Source organism: Coprinopsis cinerea (assembly GCF_000182895.1).
Source record: "Coprinopsis cinerea okayama7#130 chromosome 3 map unlocalized cont3.3, whole genome shotgun sequence".
Taxonomy (NCBI): domain Eukaryota; kingdom Fungi; phylum Basidiomycota; class Agaricomycetes; order Agaricales; family Psathyrellaceae; genus Coprinopsis; species Coprinopsis cinerea.
Genome location: NW_003307542.1, coordinates 2,577,140 through 2,599,923, shown reverse-complemented (window position 1 = coordinate 2,599,923; position 22,784 = coordinate 2,577,140). Strand labels below are relative to the sequence as shown.

Sequence of the window (22,784 nt, the reverse complement as noted above, 5' to 3'; positions counted from 1 at the left end):
TAACATATATTGAACGATTTGCGTATCTATGTATAATATCACTCTACTGCATTGCTCACAAGGAAGTTCCGAACTGCGAACCTTGCGTCAAGCACTCGGGGGGCTTCGTCCAGAGACTGCACATGTTATTCAAATAATCGACGGGCGCTTGCTTGTGTTTGGCATCGGCTTCCGCCTCGCCATCATCAGGGCCAGCCAACCGCCGGATGCGCCAGAAAGCCTGAACCAGAGTGCTAATGGTTCTAGCTTCTACTAACTTGAAGTGCCTACCCCCTGGGGGCGCGGTGAACGGTACGCGCATCTGAATCTTCGTTATTTTCTGCTACTGTCGCATCCGGCGCCTATCTCGAAAATGAGATCTGTAACCGTTCGCAGAATCCAATCTGCTCTTTCACTAGTGCCGTTTGTTGGTCCAACTTTCCGATCATTCGTGGCTCTCCCTTCCTTATACTTACTTGCACACAAACAAGAGCTCTGAGGCGCGCAAGGTGGGCCACAGATATATTTACGTTGTCTACAGACGCAGCGGCGGCCGGCGACTAACCTCGTGGGCGCGTCGCAGGATTACTCAGAGCCGAGGATGCGTGGCTCATTGTAGGAAGACATCAACTATCACGGTAACCTCAACATCGCGAACCATACTATCATTGGTTCCTGCAGACATGGCTTTCCCTTTGCCTGGACTCTTCAAATAAGATCAAATCGCCTTCTGGGGGCGACTATTCACTCGTCATCTCAGTTTGCAAAGGACATATCAAACCTTGTTTTGCGTCTAACGAAATCCCGTCTCCAGGTGACCTTTCGTGTTAGTCAACTCTGACCAACGACGGCCCAGCAGTCGATACGCTTCTCTTCCTCCATCGGGAACTTGGTAACACGCCGCCGGTTCTTTGCGCCGTGCCATCTACTGGAACAGGCCATCAGAATACATCTGTAGACTTGGAGTGACTGGCATACCACTCATATTGATAATCTGGATTTGGCCCCTTTCGTCCACTTTCTCTCATAGGACAGGGTTTTCTCCCTGCCTCCTGCTTGTACTCTGGCGCTGAATCTCAGCAACGGAGTGCACTCGAACTCCGGGACCCCCAGCTGTAGGGCCAGTCGACTCGGCTTTCACACAACTCGATGGTGTAGGGGGTTCTCGGCCACTAAGCTGGGCTTGGATCCGTTTCAGACCCGCAGAACAGCGTCTCTGGCTCTTTCGAAGGCCTCCCGCAGGAAACGGTTCAAAACCGAATTTATCCTTACCCTATCGACCCGGACTACTGTTATTGACAGATCTAACCACCTGCCTTACTACCACTCGGGTTCGATCGATGGAACATAGTTGTCAACTGGGGGCTCGCTGAGGTAGAGAACTTCACTGGGACCTCTGGGCCGTCGGCGTGCAAGGGGAACCACATACCCCTCACGTCCGGAGGTATGAGAGCCCATGTGGAGGTGCCTACAGGAACAAACGTCGGGGAAATCTTCGATAATACAGCGACCCCACATCCGCCGCTGTATGAGAGGTATACCTAATCGCCAAGTCCATCGTTTTACTCGTCCACAACGGGTGGAAGGTCACATAAACCTTTCTAATCCCATCACTTTCATCACTATACATTCGACTCCATGACTTGATCCCTGCCGCAAAAGGTGTATACTTCCGCCCAAAGTAGGTGCGGATGGAGGAATCTCGATCACATTCTGAAGTCTGGGTGGGAACGGGCGAAGCGCCCATCATTTCGTTGCCGCATATGGTTGCCCAAAAGGTAGACACGGTGAAGTTCTGAAGGGGAATGGGGTCTAGGAGCTGGAGGTTATACCGTCAAATGGGGGGCTTGTTGGAGTTATATATGATACGAAACAGGCCAGTGCATATCCTCCCCCGGTTGTGGAATTAACGACTGACTACGCTCAGCCCAGACCTGCCTCCGCCGTTCGTGGTTCAAGCGTAGATTCTCCTCAGCGACCGGACTTGCATTTCATTCGTGTCTCTGGGGAAAATTGCGGATATGGACTTTTTCGACACCGTTTTGGTCCCCGGGTTAATCGCCAAGCAGGCTCTCAATGTGCGTCCGAGTCCTCTGCCACCTCGTGTTGTTGGTTGCCGACTAATAAGCGATTCAATGACCCTTCCTACTAGTATACCAATGGTGAGTAGTAGTCGTGAGAAGCACGACGAGGCTCCGTGAATACATGCTAATGTATGGGAGTTTAGCGGCATGTCTAGCGCTCTGGGTAAGCCTGCCTTTCGACCGTCGCAATGCCGTCCATGGTCGCTCAAGTAAATGTAGATCGCCGATTACTTTGACATGCTCCCGCTCGAGGTAATAATATTCCCTATATACTTTGCCTATCCACTCTGACAAACGTCTTTTTCTAGATATCCTGTGTCTGGAATCAGAAACTCAGCAAAGTCAATATCCTGTACTTCATTCTGAAGTACTTCCCGGCGGTACATATCCCGTCATTCTTCCTTTGTAAGCCTTCAACCTTTTGTCACCAAAATACAATGTCAACTGTTTCTCCTGGTACATTCGCAGATTCCTTCCTAACATCAATACCCCCTCATGTCAGTACAAGCCTACAGCTCACGGTCACTGATTGACGAAGAAAACAGGCTTGCAAACCCATTTTCATCCTCAATACAAGTGAGTCTCTCAGTTGAGTCTTCATCGTTTGCTTACGCTCATGTTTTAATCTACAGTATTTGTTCCTGTGATAATCTCGTGCGCTCAAGGTTTGGACATGCCCTGCCGCGCGACACAGGTGGATCACGGCTAATTAAGTATTCTTCTTTTAGCTGTTTTGTTCCTCCGAATACATATCCTCGGGCAGTCAAAGCGTCTGACAATCTACCTGATTGCTCACTACGTCGTGCGTCGTCCTTTTCCTCGTTTCCCTTCAGCTGCCAGCTAATCCCATCTGAGATCTCCATCATTGCGATATTTACATTGTCCATCGTATTCTACACGGAGCTGCGAGGTGAGTGTGACTCGTTTCTACCTTGATTTCTCACTTCTCTTATTTTCTTACACCGGGTTGACCAGTCCTCGAGTTCCTGCCGCATGAGTTCTTTGGCTGCGGGAACCTCATTGCAAATGGAGACTACACCTCTGGGGTATATGGAATCGTACTCTTCAACGAGCTTGGTGGGTGTCTACGCGATTCGCCCAATACACTGACTACTCATGTCAATCGAAGTTATGGCAATCCTCAACCTCGTGCTTAGTTATCGAAAGTATGTAGCCTCGAGATCGACGCCGCTGATGCGGATATTTCGGAGGGATGGGACTGGGTACTTTATTGCCCTCGCAGGTCAGTTGAATGGCCCATATTCCACCGCACTCAGAGACATATCACTTACATCCCTTACCAATGGGACTGTGTAGTTGTCTCAACCATTAACATTCTCGTCAACAGGCTTCATCCCGATGTACGTTCCCGCGTTTCATGCAGCTAGGTCAGGCCTCACACATTCCTCTAATCCAGCCACAATACTCTTTCCTTTTGGCGGTGTGCGTCTGTTCTCTACCCTTTTTCGTCCGGGTTCCGAGAACTTATATCTCCTCAGGGTTCAATACGCTCTCCATCCCATCTTCACGACAAGGATGATCCTCCATCTCCGGCAGGTTGCAATGTCCGGAGGATCGACTAATCAGAGTATCTCTCAAAACCTGCCCGGTCGCGCAAAGACGGCCAATATACGGCTCTCCGCTCTCAAACCGAAAGATATCGTGTATACTTAAATACAGGTCTTACTAGTACAACGCCATGGTAGATGGTTGATGTAAAATTCTTTGACTTATGACTGTAGCTCACGGACAGCCTACTACTCTGTATCCTCTATTTGACAATTGTTACTCTTTAAACACGACAAGGGTAACCTACAACCAGTTTCATCGAGTTTTGGATTCATTGTAGGATTAGGCGAGAGGCTTGGCACTCCTCAATTGGCAATTTTTGTTCGCTTGGCGCGATGGTCAACCGCTTGTTTTGGCAATGCTCGTCCGACATTGTGCACCACAACGTTCATCCAGACAAACCTGGCTCTCATTCTCCCAAAGCGAGTGATAAACTCTTCCACGGAAATATTAAAATTCGCTATTTCCGAGTTCTCGTTGCGATGTAAAAGACCGGCTCAACAATGGGAAAATACGGGCAAACGGGGAATCGCCATCGACTTCAGCGCCAGAAACTCACCTACAAGGCATCCACTTAGGCCCCTGGAATTACACGAGTGTACACAGGTATATTCCTCTAAAACATCAATAGCCCGCATTCAGTATCTTGCCGGCATCCACGACTTCACGCTCACTATCTTCATTGGCCTGGCGCTACCCACTTGGTGGTTTTTAGGTACCTTTCAATAGCCCTTCATCAGTGTTTGTGCTACCGGCACGATGTCTTTGGGAACCAGACCCACAGACTCCGTGCACCTCAGGCTGGAGCAGCGCTAATTCAACGAACTGAATGGCCTTTGCCCATGATCACCGAGGCCTCCCCTACATACGACGCCTACACAGCGGTCGTCGGCAATCAACCATTGACTTGGTCCCCACCAACTCATTCTCCATTGCCCAATCTTGGTCAGTTTATCACAGGCCGTTGCCAAAGACGCACTCTCTCGACCAACTCCCTGCGATGCGTAAACCGGAATCTCCTGGTCTGAATTGGGCACATATATATATTGGAGGATCTGCTACTATTACGCTCTCCCAACAAGGTTGACGGCTCTACCGGGTGCTTGTGTCTGCTATGGACCCCCTCCAGATTGAACAACTACACAAGGGCCTCTTTGCCAAAATCGCGTTGGATGTGAGTCGCCGTCTCTCCCCTGCTTCAACCCAGGCCGTCTAACGTACTATCTGGCCAGTACTCCAATGGTAAGTACCCTCTCATTTTGTAATGATTCCAAACGCCCTGACACGGGGTACTCTGCAGCTGCGTGCATCGCGCTCTGGGCAAGTCATTTCATGTTGCCAGTGACGGAGTGTCTCATCTGGTCTCAGGTCACAGATTACTTTGCGATGCTTCCTTTGGAGGTACGGACCTCGGATCTCTATCCTTTGACAGCGATCAGACGAAAGCACGGAGGCAGGTCGCGTGTGTCTGGTCTAAGCCACTCAGCAAAGTAAACAGTCTATACTTCATCCTGAAGTACATGCCAGCACTCCATCTCCCGTCCCTGCTCTTGCGTGGGTTCCTGTTCGCCGTCAGTTCTCTGTATGTTCTGACTTTCGTGCCTACGCAGAAGGCGTCGCGCTATCAATTCCAATGGAGGTTGGTTGTGGTTTGATCCTCGATGTGAACTTCCAGGCTTAGTGTGTGGCAGATGTGCCAACCACTGTTCATTGCCAATAGCGGTGAGTCGTGAATGCGTGTGGAATCGGTCGTACCTGAACTATTTTCCTTGCAGTCATTATACCATTCAGTATATCATGCTGCCAGGGTAGACTTCTCGCCTTCCCCGTTATGTCACTAACGCTGATCCTAGTACTCCTAGCCGTCCTCTTCCTCCGAATACATGTCCTTGGACAGTCTAAACCTCTGACAATCTACCTTGTTGCCCATTACATAGTAAGTATTTCGCCAGCTGTACCTCGCAAGAGAAGACTTAGCGCGACTTTTAGATTTCGAACTTTGCCATCTTCGCACTGTCTGCCAAGTTCTACACTACCGTCGAAGGTGAGGCACGCAGATTGGTGAATGTACTGTGGCAAAGGCTAAGGAGACTACCTACAGCGGCTCCGTTTCGCCCCCGCGAGCGCTTTGGATGTACCTCCCTGATAGCAGACGGAAACTTCACTTCGATCATCTATGCAATCATTCTGTTCAACGAGCTGGGTATGTCATTCCAGTTTCCGCTTATACCCTGACTCAATTGCGGAAGTCATGGCGTTCCTTACCCTTTTCCTCGCCTACCGCAAATACATGGCGTCAAGCTCGACACCGATAATGCGCATATTTCGTCGCGACGGAACATTCTACTTCATTACACTCGCAGGTGGGATAAAGTGTAAACTGTCCGTCGACAAGCATTTGACTCTACTAACGCTCCCATAAGTTATTTCCACTGCAAACATCCTTGTCAATCGCCTTCATCCTGATGTATGTCCCCCTCTCCCCCCGTCTATACGCACTCGGGTCATCTGACTCCTCGCTTCAGCCAGAGTATTCCATCCTCCTTGCCGTGTAGGTCCCCCTCTTCTCACCCCGAAACATTGCTTGATCGCAACACTGGCCAGGATCCAATATACCCTCCACAATGTCTTCACAACCAGGATGATCCTTCACCTTCGGATGACCACAAGGCAAAGCGAACATCCTGAACATTATTCCAGTCGAGAATGGGTTCGAAACCATGGGCGTCCCGTGCCACCCAGTCGCGATCCTCGTGCGTACACTGCAAATATCTGCCTTTCGACGATGAAGCCGAGATAATACCTGTGACCTCTATATCCAACATCCGACTACTATTATTGTCCGAATGTTTAATCGTACCATGTCCTCCAATCTCCGTGTCGAGCCCTCCGAGCACACGACGCAACGGCCCACTCAGCCATCCCCCTTGAGGTAAACCACATTGAGAGATCCGGAACGAGTTTAAGCTAGTCCAGCTGGCGGGTCTCGCAACCTTTGCTGAGCTGCGTCAATCACTATTGCGAGATGCTCGCGACTGCTCCACGCCACCCCAGCGAAGACAGCCGCATAAAGGTACTTGTGTAACGGCCTGCTCAGTCGCCAAAGGTCGCTCACCAAACGTCGGTAATATTGGATACCTTTCAGTCCCCTGTGGATAAAATAATTGTTCAACTGGGGCCTCCACGGTCGAAGCGAGATTGACGTACGCAGTGACAGCATTCACCCTCTCATCCAGCATGCTATACACGCCAAACTTGAAGTCTTCTTTGGGGCACAACACCACGGGTCCATCGTCCGCCAGGAGCCATGATGCTCCGTTCGTGTTTGGGTCGGGATCGGTTGCCGCGTAGAAGATTGCATTGGCGATTCGAGGAATGGGGGATAATGGCATGCCTGATAGGAACAACTTCACTGCGGTCGGAAGGATTTCTGTGTCTATGGGGCTATGTCAACAGGTAGTCCATGAGATGATCCAGGCATGACGAACCTGCGAACCAAGGGTGGACACAAGCTATCCTGATGCCTTGGAATTCCATGCGAACGTACATTCCCCGCATGAGACCCAGCATTGCATGCTTTGATGCGGTGTATAGATCAGCTAATGGTAGTTTGACCCATGAAGCTATACAGAAAGGAGTGGCGATGAGCGACTAGTTTCATCCGACGCAACCGTCTTAGTCACATACCCATAGAACCTATCAATACGATAGCCTTCAGATCTCCCTTTTGACTGTTCAGTAGCAGGTAGTGCTGGGCTAAATGCGCGGCTAAAGTGGCTCTCCCATTAGCTTCTCTTCATGCATGAAGAAAGGGGACCTACTGTAGCACGCCCCTTTGACATTGACGTCGATCGTAAGCATCGAAGGCGCAACCGGCCTTCCGCCCTCGTCGAATTGGACGGTTGCGAATCCGGCGGGCGGCGACTCTGCTACACCCGCATTTGGAACCACGATATCTACTGCGCCGTACGTTGAAATTGCGTGCTCGAAAAGCGCGACCTGGTCGTCCCAGTTGGTGACGTTGGTTCGTACGAAGGTTGCGGAACTAGAGACTCGGACAGCATGTCATATTTTGTGTTCCTTTTAGAAGGCAGTTTTACGTACCCGCCAGAAGCTTCGATTTCACCCACAGTCCTCTTTCCTCCCGCTTCATCCAAGTCTCCTATGGCAACTTTGGCGCTTTGGGAGACGCAGTGTCAGCATTCGAGCTCGCCAGGTTCGAGTACGAGGAGTGCCAAGACTTCGACAAGACGCGCCCATACCGCGCGGTGGTCGCGTGCCATACGTGTCAGGAAGAGTCGACGCTCAAATACTCACCCATGGACTGCAAAGCGTAGCGCTGTCTCTCTTCCAATGCCATTGGAAGCACCTAATAATTAGAAGGGTAAGAAAGGTACGTTGTCAATCTCCTTTACCAGTGCACCAAACCGCACAGCTGGCACCCAGTCTCACCTGTGATTACCACAACCTTCCCTTTGACGCGTTCACCATAGACGAAGAGCTGTTCATCAGGTATAGCTGTCATAGTAGCAAGAGGAGGAGGGGTTATGATGGGAGTGATAGATTTGGATGGTCACTTTTTTAGTCGAGCAACATAACGTTGCTTTTCCGGCCGCCCTGAACTGTTGGTGTGCTGTGGCTGTTGGGCGCGGGTTTCTGGGCCTGACGGCATCGAGGAACAGAGCCGAACTGAGCGCTACCACGGCGAACAGGATACGCGTCAGTCTATGCGACGGAAGAATATGAAGCCATCCAAGACAGCAGCACTGGTATCCCTTACTAGATGACAACAGTGCGCAAGTCAATACCATAATACTCCATACCCTTATTAGCCATAAGGAAAACCAGTAGTATAGACAGAGTATATCAATGTATCAAGCCAGAGGAAAAAGACAGCGTACAACGAGGGTATGGGTATAAATCGATCTGTAGATGAAAACCAAAGGAGTGTTCAAGGATCCAGTCAAAACGGTAATGTAGCGCAAAGCAAGAAGAGATGCCAAGATAGGGTCGATTACTAGGATTCGGGTGGGTGAGATTAAGCCGGGTGGTGAATCTATTAGTAGCTGGTGTTGGAGTCCTGAGCGGCAATCCTGCTCTCCAAGTTCCTGTACAATGGCAAGTCAGTTCAAGTGGAGCTCTATGTAAGTGGGCAGGTAGCGCGAACCTGAGGGCAGCCTCCTTGGCCGCGAGTTGCTGTCGCTTCTCGTTGATCTCGCGTTGCATCTTGAGTTCGATTTCGCGAAGCTGGAGACAGACATTTCGTGAGATTTGATTCTGAGATGCAGGGAAAGAGGGCCACTGACCTTCTCTTCCTCGCGACGAAGCTGCTCTTCCTTGAGACGGACGCTCTGGCTGGCGAGATCCTCGGGGAGGAGTTGGGAGTCGCGGTGGTCGGCGCTGACGGCACGGGACAACTTCTCGGTACGGTAGGTTTCGTAGAGGACGTCCTCGGTCAACATCTTGAGGTCACCCAAGTGGGATCTAGGAAATTATGAGTACACCGAAAGCTTGCGACGTAGGCTTGACATACCCAAGAATGGCGCTCCTGAGCCTGACAAAGTCAGAGTGATGAGGGTTATCCACCTCCACGATACCCCATGGGTAAATCCTGGCACGGGTAGGCTCTCCATCGATCTCAATCTCCTCTTCAGAGCCGACGACAGCAAAGGGAAGGAGGGCCTTGGGATAAAGTGAGCATCTGAGTTAGCAACAACGCGACTGATGGGACTCACCCTCAGTTCCATGTTCTCCTGGATGGTTTCCTCGTCGTCTTCCTCGACATCATAAGGGAAGTTGTAGATGGGAATCGAGTAGTGATCGATGTCTTCCATGATCTTTGAAGAGCTTAGGGGTTACATCGAGACGGTTGTTAAGAGATAAACTTACACGCTTCCTGAAGGCCTTGAGTTCCTTAGGAGTCAAGGAGTCGGCCTTGCCAATAACGGGGATGACGTTGACACGGGGCGAAAGTCGTCTCATGAGTTCGATATCCATTTCTCTCAAGCTTTACCGAGGTTCAGTGGTCGCCACGCGAAAGAGAAGTCGAACCAAACTCACGCGTGCCCAGTCGGGGGAATGAAATAGAGGAGAGCATGGACACGATTGTCCTTGAATCGAGGGTTACGCTTGATACGGGACTGTTCAGCCAAGATATCATCGTATTGTCGCTCGAGATAGTTCATAATTTCTTGGAAGCTAATAAAATATTAAGTTTAATGAGAAAATCGTAAGACAGCAGGACGCACGCGAATTCGTTGTCGATGTTGTCACCAAAACCGGGGGTGTCGACGACAGTCAGGGCAATGCGAATCCCATCTTCCTCGAGTTCTACACGAGTTGTAAGTCGACTGGGAGGCTAACCAAGCGGCAAGCGGCCACTAACCAACGTTGACGGGCTTGATTTTGATACCAGCTTCGAGGTGGGCCTCCTTGGGGTCGTCACAGATTTTGTGCGACAAAACGTCTGATTCGCAGAGGGTGTTCACGAACGTCGTGCGGCCAGTTCCAGATGCACCTATGAAGGGATTGATATCGCAGTTCCTGAAGAGAGAATGTTGACGTACCAACGACCATAATGGTGAACTGGACACCCTTGACCTTGTTCCTTCGTCGAGCAGGGAGCGGCATTTTTGTGGGTGGGCAAGGAAGAGTTTGGGGCTAAGATGGGTATCGTACCACGTTGGCCGATAGGTTTTATGAGCCAAGCGCGGTATTTAAGTAATCGATGTCCTGCAGAATAGGCGTTCGCCGTTTCAACTCGAGCCAGCCTCACCAGTTACCGCCAAGCTCAACGCCTTGGAATCCTAACACACACATACAAACCGCATAACCGTTTACAGTCCCCGATCAACTCAGGGACCGAACCAATCGGATTTGGCAGTGTGATCATGAGCTTGACCGACAACCGCGACGCTCAGCAGCATATCATGGACCCTGAGGAAGACGAAGAGCTTGAGCAGCTACGGTGAGACTCTACTATCTATAAAGTCGAAACGTCTCCTAATAACAAGCAGGCGGTATGAAGATTTCACGACTATTGGTGCGTGGTACGGCCAAATGTTCAATTCCATGTACCGACGGCCGTCCTCCAGACTGGATTCAAGACGCAAAGCGCGAGCGCGCGCAGAGACTACAGAGTGCACGGGATGTGAACACACCGAGAAGGGGACCTAGAGGGGAAATGACCATCCCATGGTTCTGGGCAAAAGTGAGGAAGGGGGCAGACGCAGTTTCCAGTTGGTTCGTGGTCAGTCTCGTCGGTGCGTCTCCCCGTTTGATGGATTGGACAGAATGAAAGTCTTATTGTGAGCAGGAGTGTGTATAGGTCTCAACGCCGCCATTATATCAATAATGAGCGAGTGGTTTTCCGATCTGAAGATGGGCTATTGCTCGGATGCGTGGTGGCTTAGCCAACAGTTCTGTTGTTGGGAAATGGAAGGAGAAGAGGTTGATGGTTGTGACCTTTGGCATACCTGGAGCTCTATAACGCTCATTCGGTGGATTGTATTCGTATTGTTTGCTGTAAGTACTGTGTATACTCACGAGCATCCAAGATTAATTAACATTACACAGACACTATTCGCATTCGTTGCTTCCCATCTGGTCCGCTCACTTGCCAAATATGCCGCTGGCTCAGGCATCTCAGAAATCAAGTGCATCCTGGCAGGATTTGTTATGCAAGGCTTCCTTGGATCTGCTACATTCTTTATCAAGAGCATAACACTAGTAAGCCTTCTAGGCCTTTGCATGTAATTGAATACTGAACTGCCTAGCCCCTAGTCATTGCCTCTGGCCTCTCGGTTGGAAAGGAAGGCCCATCAGTACACGTCGCTTGCTGTATTGGCTTCCTAGTGGCGGGATTCTTCCGGAACTTCAAGCGCAGCGAAAGTGAGCTTCATGTCTTCACACCATACACTTTTTCCAATCTAATGTATCGAAATTAGGCAAAATGCGGGAGGTCATTACAGCGGCCAGTGCGGCCGGTGTCGCCGTCGCATTTGGTTCACCAATCGGCGGTGTTTTGTTCTCTATTGAGGTGCGTTGGTTAGCTATATCATCGACCTTAATTAACCTTCGTCTAGGAAATGAGCCACACATTCAGTATCAAAACCATGTGGAGAAGCTTCTTCTGTGCACTAATAGCTACATTCACTCTAGCGGTCAGTTGACTTGTTTCGGATGGCATGGGACAACCATGACTTACCTCTCTCTAGGCCATGAACCCCTTCAGGACTGGAAAGATAGTCCTGTTCCAGGTCACCTATGATCGCGATTGGCACTTCTTTGAGATCATCTTCTTCGTTATCCTTGGGATTTTTGGGGTACGCGAGTATTCTGCTTCCGCCACCTCGTGACTACTGACGCTTCCTTCACAGGGCCTTTACGGCGCGTTCGTGGTCAAATTTAACCTCCAAGTTGCTGCTTTCCGTAGAAAACACCTGGCCAACCACGGAGTCGCCGAAGCGGTCACACTTGCCACCATAACCGCAATGATCGGCTACTTCAACCGTTTCCTCCGGCTTGACATGACCTCGAGCATGGCGATATTGTTCCGAGAGTGTGAAGGTGGAGGGAACGTGTTCAACCTCTGTCAGTAAGTCGGTGCAGATCAGTAGCTTCTGACTCCACTACTAATCGAGTGGTACAGATCCGAAGCACAGTGGCGAATTGCAAACTCGCTTCTTCTGGCCACCATTATCCGGATAGGACTCGTGGTGATAACCTATGGGTGCAAGGTTCCTGCAGGTATTTTTGTGCCGTCCATGGCGATCGGTGCCACCTTCGGCCGGATGGTTGGAATTATGGTGAAAGCCATGTACAAGTACGCTTGGCCTCTTTTATTTTTTACAATGATTATCCTTATTAATTCACGTCAACAGCGCCTATCCTACTTCGGGGATCTTCAAAGTCTGCGACCCAGATGTCCCTTGTATAACACCCGGGACGTACGCGTTCCTTGGAGCTGCTGCTGCTTTGAGTGGAGTCATGAGAATAACCGTTACTGTCGTTGTTATCATGTTCGAACTCACTGGTGCTCTGACATATATCCTGCCTACAATGGTATGGACTTCCACTTTTCCACGTTTCAAGAACCTCAATCTGATCCCTTTTACGCCATTTAGATCGTCCTCCTCGTCACCAAAGCCGTCGGCGACTTTCTTGGTACCAACGGGATTGCAGATGAGATGATTCGGTTCAATGGATTCCCATTCTTGGAGAAAGAAGATCATGCATACAACGTAGCTGGTGCGGCGTTTTAGTGTTGGCTTTCAAACACCGACGTCTCATAGTTTGCCCGCAGTTTCTTCAGTCATGAAGAAGGAACTACATACACTGACAGAGACGGGTCTGAGCGTGAAAGATGTTGGTGCGTGATGTCACCTTCGGCTTCTGCCTGAGCAAACTAATTGAATTGGCCTCATTTCAGAAAACCTCCTTTCCAATACTGATGTCAAGGGCTTCCCTATCGTAACAGCAGATGGAGCATTGACATTGGCTGGATATATTGATAGAAGTGAACTGCGCTACGTGATTGGTGAGTACAAAGTGCGGTTGGGCAGAATGATATTTATCCCGTCTTCTAGAACGTGCAAGGAAGACTAGAGGGCGTATCACGAATATACCATGCCTGTTTACTACCCATTCAGAGTACGACGGTCTGGAGATAGGCCGTCCTAATTTCGAAGAGGAGGAACCCAACGAGCAATACTTTGCGCCTACTACCGCCGGGGAGGTCCAGTTTGCTCCTTGGGTCAATAAGGTAAGTTTGTGGCTCCTATCTGCTAAGTTTCCACTCTCACCCCGCCGAATTGTAGACCCCGATGACAGTATCGCCTGACCTCCCTTTGGAGACTGTGATGCAAATATTCAAGCGCATGGGGTGCGTTCCCTTCGTCGTTTGCAATTCTAGATCATCGTTAGGCTCACTGGCCCTCCGTAGTCCGCGGGTTATACTTGTGGAGGATAAGGGGATGCTTTGCGGGCTGGTCACCGTGAAAGACGTTCTCCGTTACATTGCCACAGAAAAGCCTGGCCATCGTCCATCATGGGACGAACGTGGTGGGCTAGACGGACTGCTAGAGGAGCTGTGGAATTGGGGTAGTGATTTAAGAGATCAAATGCTCAAGTGGGGCTGGAGAATCATCCGGCGGAGATGACATTACTCTGCGGGTGCATGTGTATGTCCATCCTAATTATAGTGCCCTTTGGCATGTTTGATCCTCCCTTCTATTGGGGACAAGAGTAAGGACTTGTTGGCATGCACCACTCTTCGCCTGGTGGACCCCCGAGCGCTTCTTTGTGATGTCATGGTTCGCAGGGGCCCTTGGGCATCAAATCAGCCAAGAAAACTCGGTCGAACTCCAAATCATCGAGCCTTCACCAAAGTAAGCACACCGCCACCACCACAACAAGAACAACCTGGACTATAAAGTGCTGTCGTGAAATTGAGAAATGGGTTCTTCCGACCACCAGAGTCAAAAGAGCGTTTTCGTCCAATATGCGCAACGACCAACAATCCCCTAAGGCGGAACCGACTCAACGCTACTCTCAAGCGTTGGCGGCTTATACCCTTCGCCAGTTCTCGATTGCCAACTCTCAGTTGGACGAGAAAAATAAATCCAAGCTCGCCAAGCTTCCTGGCTCCTATTCTCGTGTCGTGAACGCGGAACGTCTCTCCTCTGTCCTTGGTATTAACTGTTTTTTTCCTCCTAGCCTGCTATCATTGGCGTATTCGAAGAAACTAATACTTTAGATGCACAGGATCCGGCAATCGTATCAGGGCTTGAGGGCAGAAATGGCATATACGCGCTTATCCATCCACCCCTATCCACCACAAACGACGAACCCCAATCCCCTACTCCGCCGATATAAGCACGCACTTCAGGAAACCCAAACGTATCCGTTCTCGAGTCTATCGCGGGTCTGCAACGAGTGTGTATGATAGGAATGGTGTCTGCGACATAAGTCACAGGTTTTCGAATGGACATGTACATATGTTTTTGGTACTAGTCAGTGTAAAGAGCCCCTGCAGTCGACTCCTCTACTCCTCCATGGCGACATCGTCGTGCGCATGAGGGGCGCTTTGAGGTCGCGCACCGTCGCGGTACAGTTGCGCCCATTTAGGATAGACCCTCTTGTACAAGGACATGCAGACGGTGTCCATCTGGTTGATTGGGCCGTCGAAGTAGGCTTTGAAGTAGCCATGTGTACCGAGAGATTCCTTGATGTGACCAACGCGGCCGTACTTGGTGTGTAGTTGGATAGGTTTGAAGTAATGCACGTCCTCTGTAGCCGGGGCTCTGTCAGACATCCGTGTGTCATAGATGATCTCAAAGACGTACCAGGGTTGAAGAACATGTAACGAATGGTCGCAGTCTTCTTGTGTACCTTGAACGGATGTCCACTGAGGATAATCCTCTTCGAAATCACGCGCGTCGTATCGGTGTTAAGGAAAGAGCCATAAGCCACGAGCTGTGGAGCTGGTAGAAATCGGTCGAAGGTGAGTTCCAGGCGTTGAACCGAATAGTTGGAATCTTAAACTGAAATAGAAACGTTACATACCTTGGGAATCGTTCGACTCTCGAAGGAGAGTGCAGGGTTGCTTTCCGTACGTTACAGGTCCGTATACAGTTGCTACAGCCGTGGAACCATGGCGAAGGTAGCGTTCGAATTTATGGACATTGTTCGTCCCCTTTCCTCCACCGCGGGTATGTTGACTGTAGATGGGATTCACAGAGAACCGGCGAGGCCCAACGCACAGGATCATGGGGTCCTTAAAGTACGGGGGTCAACAAAGCAATGGGAAGGGAGCTGGAAGGCCTCACCTTTGATCGGACACTAGCATGGTATTCTGTGTTGCGCTGGACAGTGAAGTGAAGGACAGAGACCTTGTGCTCATGCTGGAACAGCGAGAAGAGGGTCAGAGGTCCAGATGATACAGCCTCTCGAGCAACACCAGTGATATGGACGGTAACGCGGGTTCCAGGCTAAACCAGCCGTCAATCGACATCCACTCTCATACCTGAGATCAGCTCACCTCGACGGTGTTCAGTTCCTGCTCGCTCCGCTTCCTGACAGATCTCTCTGTCCGCTTGAAGTCCTCGAATTGGAAGATACGGGCATAATCTCGAGGGAGGTTCTCATAGGGGTCCCATGGACTAGTCCGGAATGAACGCATTCCGCGGTAACGAGCAAAGCGAGTGCGAGCGGGTATGTCTTGAGGGGTATCGACTTCATCAGGGAAAGCAGCATCGTCCTCTTCCTCGCGTTTACGGTTTCTCCATTTCTCCAACCTGGACAACGTCAGCGAGAAAACGCAGTATAGCCTAGCAATGATAACTTACTGGGCGGTCTCCTCCTCGATATCGAGATCTTGGAAGGTAACATGTCGTTGATTATCAATGTCCATCTCAGTGGTATCCTCCACCTCGACCATCTCTTCCATCTCTTCCTCCTCTTCCATACCGTCCTTGTCGCTTCCTCCCTGGGAATCATCATCACCGTCCTCATCGTCGGTCTCGTCAATGATCCAAGCAGCCTGGTACTCGCTCATACCCTTCGGGATGCGCTTTACAGCCTTCGGCGTTGTGCCAGGAACTGCGTCAGGTATCGATGGGTCATTGTTGCCGGTGTGCTTCCCATTCATCTCTTCTTCTGTTGGCCATGTCTGCTCGTTTTCGAGATCGTCAGGGTCGTTGGTGGAAACGAGCGAGTCCGCGTCGTCAGGGTTAGGTTCAGCGATCAAGGTGGGCTCCACTTCCATGCCATTCTCCTGGCCTTTGCGAGCTCGCGGAAGTGGTGATGAGTAGATCTAACAAACCCGTCAGTAACTTGCTTCTTGGAGAATAGTACTCTGGACGTACTTTGGAAATTTGGTGATCACCCGAATTGGGTATGTGAACCAAGCGATTTGCAGACAGAGATGCTCCACGAACCACACCCGTCACCCGCAAAACGTCACCGTCCCACTGTACCTGCTCTCCAAGCAGATACGAACGCCCTTCTCTCCATCGAACGTCAGCCGGTTTGCCTTCAGAAAGTGATCGTAGGGCGTTCAAACGGTCGGACGTATTATGCAAGTCAAAAACTTTCGTTTGGCTCGGCACGAAGTACTGGATGAAGGAGAGGAGAGATTTGAGAATCGAAGGTCGTGCTTTGACATCCATTTCCGTGTCTGGAGAAACGATAGTCACGACCTCGGGAAGCCCTTGGGATTGTAGACTTCGAAGGAGGATGTCACCCCAAGTATCGACTTCCACAGCACTCGAAAGAGCAAAGACGACATAATCGGCAACTTTACAGGCGTCCAACGTTTCGTAGTAGCGACGATATGGAAGGGTTCGGAATTGCAAAGATGTTTTGAATCGATCGGCTCTGTAAAGCAATTTGCCCGCATGAGTACAACGACAGGCGATAACTGCATATATAGATACCTCATCCTCCATAGGCCGTCTTCAGAACAATCGTCCGCAGGTTGGTCCAATGCATTCGAGATGGCTGAGACCACATTTTTGGAGCTAACGTCCGGGGAGAGAGGGACTACGACGACGATCCTGGGGCAGCCATCGACGCCATTGAACAGCCTCGTAGCTGAGACGATAGCCTCTCTTTTCTTCGACTGCGCCTGTTTTGCGTTGTTCCTTCTGTTCAACCGCGTCTGAGCAGCTGCAGCAGAAGCTTTCGGGCCCGTCTTCGATGATTGGAGAATCCGGCCTGGTTGGTTGAGTTTAAGTCCTCCTTCCCATATCTTCAGACAGAAAATAGACCACCTTTGGCTCGATCCTTCAGAGTCCCTTTCGTGGCATGTTTCGACTTGAACTTTTTATTTTGCTTGAGAATTTACAGATAAGATTACCGCGATTCTGGATGTCAACTAGGGCAACTCACTTGCTTGAGCGTCGGTCTATGGTGGAATGCTTCAACCATTGTATTTTCAATCCCAAGTACAACGAAGAACACCGAAGAACACCTGGCTCAAGGTGGTCAAGTTGAAAGATGATGGAAAAATGCAAACCCACTGGTGGATCCGCCAACTTTTTATGACTTCCTAATCCGGTGCACCAAATTAGGTGGCTGTGCGTGCGGATGGTTTGGACGCGCCCAGCGCTCGACGCGTCTTGAACTCGAACCACGAGCAGCAACCGACCGTTTGAAGAAATGCAGGCGACGTTGGACGCTTCCTCAATTAAGCGTATGTCTACAGCTCGCAAAGGATCCAAAAGCTACTGAACGACGCCAGCCTTTACCAGGGCACTGACCTGTCTGTCCAGATATGGAGAGGAATTGTCAATCCACGCATCGCCGACCACATTGTCACTATCTGCGGTCAATGCGGCAAAGTCTGCCTACTGTCGCTTCCAATTTGCAAGGGACATCTTTTCCAAGTACAGACTTAGCGATGTCGAAGAAACTGGTTTCGACGATGTAGAAGAGGTCCCATCTGTAACAGGGCAACTTCTGACCAAAGTGCGACACCACGAATTAAGCCTGACCTCGACCCAGCTGACGATGGAATCTAGGCTCTTCTTTCGATTTTGAAACATAGAACTGTGGAGAAGTCTGTCGAGAAATGTGAACTTACGATCATCGAAGGATCCAGCATTGCCGACGAAGATAACGAGCAGCGCGATGGTTTGGAAAGCAAACTTGTGGTCAAACTGCACTGCAAACACGGTAAGGACGTAGTTCCCATGTCACAACTGACAGGACACTAACGGTGTAACTTCTACAAGGCGTCGTAAAAACGCATCGACTGCTCTTGCTGGCCACTACATCGTTAATGACACCCAATGTCCCGGATCCATCCTTGCAATCTAGGCTCTGTGTTGCTCCGAAGGCATTAAAGGACATGATCGAACACTTCTCAATTAATAAAGGCGCCAAATCAGATCCCCAGTTAATTTGGCGTTTTGAAGACGACAATGTAACCCTAAAAACAATGGACTCTTCCCTCGAGGCTTCCAAGGGTTAGTACCCGCACATGTCTTCTCGCACACGCACCCTGACACTTTTGGTGAACCTCGTGCAGGTCGTGTCGGATTATCGACCGAACTCACCCTGAACGCCGAGGAGTTCGACGCATATGACCTCCAAGATCCCGTCACAATCGCATTCCATTTGCGTGAGCTAAATGTGGGGGCACCATGCATCTTCTGATTGTCCAATGATGCTCTAACACTAACGATAGGCGACCATCGCATTTGCCGAATCCCTCGGAACCACTTTAGACATTCACTTCACAGAACCTGCGGCCCCCTTGTGCATCGATGTGGAAGGCCTCTCCATCGAAGGACTGTTCGTAATCTCGACCATTCAGGTCCCCGGAGAAAACCATGTCACCATGAGTCAGACTACTGCCACTGCTAATGGTGTCAAAAAACGTGAACGTGAAGAAACCCCGTACGAGAGTGCAAGATTCAAGAAGTCCATGAAAGTGGTGCACACGACTCCCCTGCCGTCGGGCTCCCGATCCTCTGCATCCGTCCGTGGTCAGAGCGTTATGTCTGCGCAGCCCCCCGCCTCCCTTCCAAGAGCAGCCTCCTTCTTTGCTGACAGACCAAACGCGCAGTCAACACCTCGCGACATGCCCCCACCTCCCCTTCCAATACGCGGAGAATACGCTCCTCCTCCACCGGCGAGGCGTGAGGAATCCGAAGAGCCCCTATTCCTTCCAGCATCTTCTCAGCTCTCACAAGCCGAGGTCGAGGTCCTTCGGTCAACCGGATTGGGAATCGAGAATATGGACGCGGAAGAATTTGCCAACATGCTCGAGGGCGATGGTGAAGAAGTAGCATTCGACCTGTCTCAGCCGAATTTCGCCCTGCAAGCCAGTCAGACCGACCCTGGAACTGAAGAGATAAACATGGAGTTCATATCCACACAATCATCAGGTGACAGCGAGTCAAAGGTATGGGAGACAGCAACGTCCGTCAATTGTGGATCAGCGATAACACAATCCTACAGGACTTCCATCCCTTATTCGAAGATTGAATTTGTCCGAATAGTGAATGTCAGAAAGGCTATCCTCCATAGCCTTCCTTCTGGTACTCGTGTCGCAGGGCAAGCGAAGAAACTCCTCACGGATCTCGACCGTCAAGTCGTGCTCACTGCATCTCCCCCTCTTGGACAAGGTTTGAGCACAGCATGTATTCCCTGGCACTACCACGCCCGGAAGCCAACATCCCGTGTCAAATGCAGATGTGGAGTACGCTTCTAACCCTCACAACAAGCACTGTGGTTTCCTGATAAGAGGGTTTAAAACTCCGCGAGGGTGGGGAAGGCTTCCTTGAACGACGACGCGATTAGCAAGCGGAGATAAATTCAGAAAAGCGCACAGCATGATCGACCCAAATGGCAGTCCCCCAAACCCTATTGCTGTAACATCCCTTTGCCCATTTCAAAACAGAAAAAAATAACTGAACAGATACCATCGATACCATCGCGTCCCATTGCGAAGCAGTCCCTGCAGGAGTTATTCCCACATCTTGAGCTCTTTCACCGATGATGGCCATCGTTTCTCTTCCTCTCTGTAGATCCTGACGCCAAGCCCGTCAATCCGCTCCAAATCCTCCTCCGCCACGAAAATATCCAAGGATACCCCAACTTCAGCTGCAAATCCAACCTCCGTCAAAGGGTAGCCCAGAAGCTTTCGAGTGTGTAGAGCCTCCAAGAGACTGGAAATCTCCTCCCGGTCATCAAACCCTAATGTTAAGTAACGAAGACCTGTCCAGCAATGATCGCCGTTCTCTCTCCTGGTCCTCCCAGTTAGATATTTCTCCAGCCTTGAGGTCTCGAAGGTGGCGTGGGGACAGCGAAACATGGCGACGCTGGGGAAAATTTCGAACAGGTGGTCGTAGATCTCGTCTGAAGGGATCCACTCTGACGCGACGAACACCTCGACCTGGGGAAAGTGGATCGATAGCCCCCTGCCATGTGACCAAAGGGTGTCGAGGTCGCCTTCTAATAGGCCGTGGAGCTCGAGCACCCTCAGTCGAGGCGCGTCGACCATGTTGAGAATTTTTGAGAACCCTGCACCAGTGCTGGAGGAAATGACCAGGGACTCGAGGTGCGGCAACTTGTGCTTGGCTTGCTGGGGACTAAACGGGAGGTTGACAAATTGTCCCTCTGCCCAAATTGCGAGGTCGACAAGGGATTTACACTCGCCGAGCAACGCTCGAAACATGTCATCCGTGAACGTCAAGCCTCTGTAAGGCGCCAAATCGAGGGCTGTGACTGTTGATAAAGGTGGTCGAAATGCCTGCGGCGCCATGCCGCGAAGTCGCAGGCATGTCAGGCTTGGTGTACCACTCGTAAAGATGGCGGGGTCTGCGGTGATGTCCACGGGGGCGTAGTCGACCCAATCGACGTCAAGCGACAAATGTATCAGGTTGGGGGCGGATGTCCGGCAGAGGGAAGAGATCGGTGCAAATGCGGACAGCAAATGCATATCCTCCCTGAGGCAGCGCACCAAGAGGCGCCTCCAACGGCCGGAGTGAAGCGCGAGGAGGTCGATGTTGCGCCTCACATTGGCGAGAAGGGTGGGGGATTCGGTCCACGATCCTTCCAGCGCGATAAACACGTCCAGAGGCGCGTCGCCGGACCTCTGGAGGTAGGCCTGAATGCGGTGGCTGTCACTTTGGGCAGTAATGACGATGATACTCCACAATTTGGAGGTCCCAAGGGCCACATCGCGGAAGCGCGACGAGACTCTAGAAATAAGTCGTGGAAAGACATGGTAAGGCCCACTTTGAATGGCGGCGATGAGCTGCCTAGTATCAGTTTCTTCTTCGAAGTCAGTCTGTTCGGGACGACTGTTCATAACAAACACTTCGGCAAGTAATTCAGTCGCCAGTCGGTAAACTGGGGCAACCAAACCGCCTGAAAGCTCGCCCGAGACTAGCATTGGTTGAGGGGTAGTGGCGATTACTTCTCGGAATGCGAAAGGTATCGACATTTGTAGTCCCCAGCTTCCCGGGTGAATTTCTGGGTAAATGGGCCCAAAATGCATTCAGTATAACTTCTTGTTGTCCATATACGTTGTACATGCACCGCTATCTTATTTCGGATGGAACAGAGGCGAAAACTTCAAAGAATCGATATATGCCGGAAGCTTAATTCTTGTGTAAGCCTTGGACCAACTGAATCTGAAACCGTCGCAATCAGCAGAGATCCTTAAAGTAGGAAAAGGAAGCCCACCTCGCCTTTGGTTATGGTTCGCAGCTCTCCAGGGGCAGCCGTCTTCCCCGTAGCAGCACCAACGCCGATTTCAATGGCCCGGCCAATCTTTCCCTTGGTGACATACCAGTAGCGGATTTCATCGGGAACGACCTCGATTAAGGAAATCCTGGGGTCATTCTCGTCGCCGGTGTGAACACCGTCCTTAAGGTCCCCAAACCAGGCAGACGTCCTAAGCAAACTTTGGCTGAGATTACGAAGCCATTTAGCAGAGTCGTGCTCACGAAGATGTCCAGTACTTCTTGATCTCGTTGCGATCATTGGAAACCCGTGCCTTGCCACACACACTTGCGGACACAGCGGCTATCAGGGACAGTTCGACAGCACACATGGGAGGTCTGGACTCACGAAACCCAGGCGGAGGTGGAAGGGTCGAGAAAGCTAACGTTGACATGGGAATCGTTATCGAGTTCCTCAAATTTGTGGGACACATTGTTGGCCAAAAACACAAACGCTAAGCCGGTGTCGCTGGGACCTGCAGTTCGGTTCAACACGAGAATATGATTGGCGGATTAGAATTCACGTACGAGAGGCTGGGTTCATTGCACGAGAGTGAAGTTGACCATCTTTGGACCTGGTAGTCATCATGGCCGTCTGGACATTGTGGATGATTTCGTTCAAGCCTGGTGACGATTTATCGTGAAGGCTGTCAAAGAGTTGGGACGGAGAAGAAAGACATGCCATTGATCTTTTCCTGAGGAGTGAGGTTGGGATTTTCGGCTTTGGCAGTGTATGGATCGAGATTCTTCGCTTGTGACATGGTGAAAGACTGGTTTTGGGAACAATCAAGATGAGAGCAAGTGGGAAGGGCAGGAAGTGGAAGTGACTGGTTCCTCAGGATCGAGCAGGGTGTAAGTATTGAAGGACTGGTTTCACTTTCATGACGTCAAGGGTGGGGTCATACAGTTTATTTCG

The 22,784-nt window shown here is 50.6% G+C and overlaps 10 protein-coding genes across 10 annotated transcripts; 5 read left to right on the top strand and 5 right to left on the bottom strand.

Moving 5' to 3' along the window:
• Positions 1-2,000: 2,000 nt before the first annotated feature.
• Positions 2,001-3,737, top strand: CC1G_03221 (hypothetical protein; the record flags this gene model as incomplete). The annotated part of the gene is made up of 15 exons (XM_001830632.2): positions 2,001-2,057; positions 2,132-2,141; positions 2,207-2,226; positions 2,283-2,315; positions 2,372-2,468; positions 2,532-2,560; positions 2,609-2,639; positions 2,696-2,728; positions 2,792-2,865; positions 2,919-2,973; positions 3,039-3,140; positions 3,193-3,306; positions 3,381-3,424; positions 3,481-3,506; positions 3,563-3,737. 15 exons carry the CDS (start codon positions 2,001-2,003, stop codon positions 3,735-3,737), a joined length of 900 nt encoding a protein of 299 aa, XP_001830684.2.
• A 1,009-nt stretch (positions 3,738-4,746) lies between these two features.
• On the top strand, positions 4,747-6,320 carry CC1G_03220 (hypothetical protein; the record flags this gene model as incomplete). The annotated part of the gene is made up of 13 exons (XM_001830631.2): positions 4,747-4,806; positions 4,865-4,874; positions 4,933-5,033; positions 5,072-5,186; positions 5,243-5,271; positions 5,324-5,354; positions 5,408-5,422; positions 5,486-5,568; positions 5,622-5,676; positions 5,734-5,835; positions 5,882-5,995; positions 6,056-6,099; positions 6,162-6,320. The coding sequence occupies 13 exons, from the start codon at positions 4,747-4,749 to the stop codon at positions 6,318-6,320; spliced, it is 918 nt and encodes a 305-aa protein (XP_001830683.2).
• A 274-nt stretch (positions 6,321-6,594) lies between these two features.
• Positions 6,595-8,157, bottom strand: CC1G_03219 (hypothetical protein; the record flags this gene model as incomplete). Its single annotated transcript, XM_001830630.1, has 8 exons — positions 6,595-6,781; positions 6,840-7,068; positions 7,121-7,255; positions 7,320-7,400; positions 7,454-7,677; positions 7,737-7,811; positions 7,950-8,001; positions 8,085-8,157. 8 exons carry the CDS (start codon positions 8,155-8,157, stop codon positions 6,595-6,597), a joined length of 1,056 nt encoding a protein of 351 aa, XP_001830682.1.
• A 310-nt stretch (positions 8,158-8,467) lies between these two features.
• Positions 8,468-10,352, bottom strand: CC1G_03218 (septin). Its single transcript, XM_001830629.2, has 10 exons — positions 10,199-10,352; positions 10,018-10,149; positions 9,881-9,962; positions 9,693-9,830; positions 9,522-9,639; positions 9,368-9,469; positions 9,166-9,314; positions 8,939-9,116; positions 8,800-8,879; positions 8,468-8,740 (listed from the first exon to the last, which is right to left on the bottom strand). Exons 1-10 carry the CDS (start codon positions 10,260-10,262, stop codon positions 8,692-8,694), a joined length of 1,092 nt encoding a protein of 363 aa, XP_001830681.1. The 5' UTR covers positions 10,263-10,352; the 3' UTR covers positions 8,468-8,691.
• A 170-nt stretch (positions 10,353-10,522) lies between these two features.
• CC1G_03217 (voltage-gated chloride channel) lies at positions 10,523-13,833 on the top strand (the record flags this gene model as incomplete). The annotated part of the gene is made up of 18 exons (XM_001830628.2): positions 10,523-10,599; positions 10,649-10,674; positions 10,727-10,894; positions 10,948-11,156; positions 11,208-11,360; positions 11,408-11,522; positions 11,579-11,670; positions 11,717-11,794; positions 11,849-11,956; positions 12,011-12,228; positions 12,283-12,456; positions 12,515-12,695; positions 12,758-12,881; positions 12,937-13,002; positions 13,063-13,170; positions 13,220-13,395; positions 13,451-13,515; positions 13,576-13,833. The coding sequence occupies 18 exons, from the start codon at positions 10,523-10,525 to the stop codon at positions 13,790-13,792; spliced, it is 2,355 nt and encodes a 784-aa protein (XP_001830680.2). The 3' UTR covers positions 13,793-13,833.
• Positions 13,834-14,109: 276 nt separating this feature from the next.
• CC1G_03216 (hypothetical protein) lies at positions 14,110-14,685 on the top strand. Its single transcript, XM_001830627.2, has 2 exons — positions 14,110-14,323; positions 14,397-14,685. The coding sequence occupies exons 1-2, from the start codon at positions 14,134-14,136 to the stop codon at positions 14,420-14,422; spliced, it is 216 nt and encodes a 71-aa protein (XP_001830679.1). The 5' UTR covers positions 14,110-14,133; the 3' UTR covers positions 14,423-14,685.
• On the bottom strand, positions 14,553-17,561 carry CC1G_03215 (ribosome biogenesis protein tsr1; the record flags this gene model as incomplete). The annotated part of the gene is made up of 10 exons (XM_001830626.2): positions 14,553-14,921; positions 14,978-15,115; positions 15,198-15,408; positions 15,461-15,622; positions 15,673-15,928; positions 15,980-16,446; positions 16,499-17,009; positions 17,069-17,348; positions 17,405-17,465; positions 17,523-17,561. 10 exons carry the CDS (start codon positions 17,559-17,561, stop codon positions 14,677-14,679), a joined length of 2,370 nt encoding a protein of 789 aa, XP_001830678.2. The 3' UTR covers positions 14,553-14,676.
• Positions 17,562-18,573: 1,012 nt separating this feature from the next.
• Positions 18,574-19,929, top strand: CC1G_03214 (hypothetical protein; the record flags this gene model as incomplete). Its single annotated transcript, XM_001830625.2, has 4 exons — positions 18,574-18,601; positions 18,664-18,767; positions 18,823-19,542; positions 19,599-19,929. 4 exons carry the CDS (start codon positions 18,574-18,576, stop codon positions 19,623-19,625), a joined length of 879 nt encoding a protein of 292 aa, XP_001830677.2. The 3' UTR covers positions 19,626-19,929.
• Positions 19,930-20,106: 177 nt separating this feature from the next.
• Positions 20,107-21,588, bottom strand: CC1G_03213 (hypothetical protein; the record flags this gene model as incomplete). Its single annotated transcript, XM_001830624.2, has 1 exon — positions 20,107-21,588. The coding sequence occupies one exon, from the start codon at positions 21,586-21,588 to the stop codon at positions 20,107-20,109; it is 1,482 nt and encodes a 493-aa protein (XP_001830676.2).
• A 30-nt stretch (positions 21,589-21,618) lies between these two features.
• CC1G_14250 (hypothetical protein) lies at positions 21,619-22,680 on the bottom strand. The gene is made up of 6 exons (XM_002911673.1): positions 22,547-22,680; positions 22,397-22,515; positions 22,218-22,344; positions 22,094-22,156; positions 21,831-22,041; positions 21,619-21,778 (listed from the first exon to the last, which is right to left on the bottom strand). Exons 1-6 carry the CDS (start codon positions 22,627-22,629, stop codon positions 21,746-21,748), a joined length of 636 nt encoding a protein of 211 aa, XP_002911719.1. The 5' UTR covers positions 22,630-22,680; the 3' UTR covers positions 21,619-21,745.
• Positions 22,681-22,784: the final 104 nt, after the last annotated feature.

Bases quoted from the DNA above. Each gene is read 5' to 3' on its own strand.
- CC1G_03218 (XM_001830629.2), bottom strand. From the start codon at position 10,262: ATGCCGCTCCCTGCTCGACGAAGGAACAAGGTCAAGGGTGTCCAGTTC. The intron at 10,150-10,198 runs GTACGTCAACAT...ATCCCTTCATAG, and splicing joins GTTCACCATTATGGTCGTTG to GTGCATCTGGAACTGGCCGC. The intron at 8,880-8,938 runs GTCAGTGGCCCT...GTCTGTCTCCAG, and splicing joins TTCGTCGCGAGGAAGAGAAG to CTTCGCGAAATCGAACTCAA.
- CC1G_03216 (XM_001830627.2), top strand. From the start codon at position 14,134: ATGCGCAACGACCAACAATCCCCTAAGGCGGAACCGACTCAACGCTAC. The intron at 14,324-14,396 runs GTATTAACTGTT...TTAGATGCACAG, and splicing joins ACGTCTCTCCTCTGTCCTTG to GATCCGGCAATCGTATCAGG.
- CC1G_14250 (XM_002911673.1), bottom strand. From the start codon at position 22,629: ATGTCACAAGCGAAGAATCTCGATCCATACACTGCCAAAGCCGAAAAT. The intron at 22,516-22,546 runs GTCTTTCTTCTC...ACTCTTTGACAG, and splicing joins CAGGAAAAGATCAATGGCAT to CCTTCACGATAAATCGTCAC. The intron at 21,779-21,830 runs GTGGGCTTCCTT...CGACGGTTTCAG, and splicing joins GAACCATAACCAAAGGCGAG to ATTCAGTTGGTCCAAGGCTT.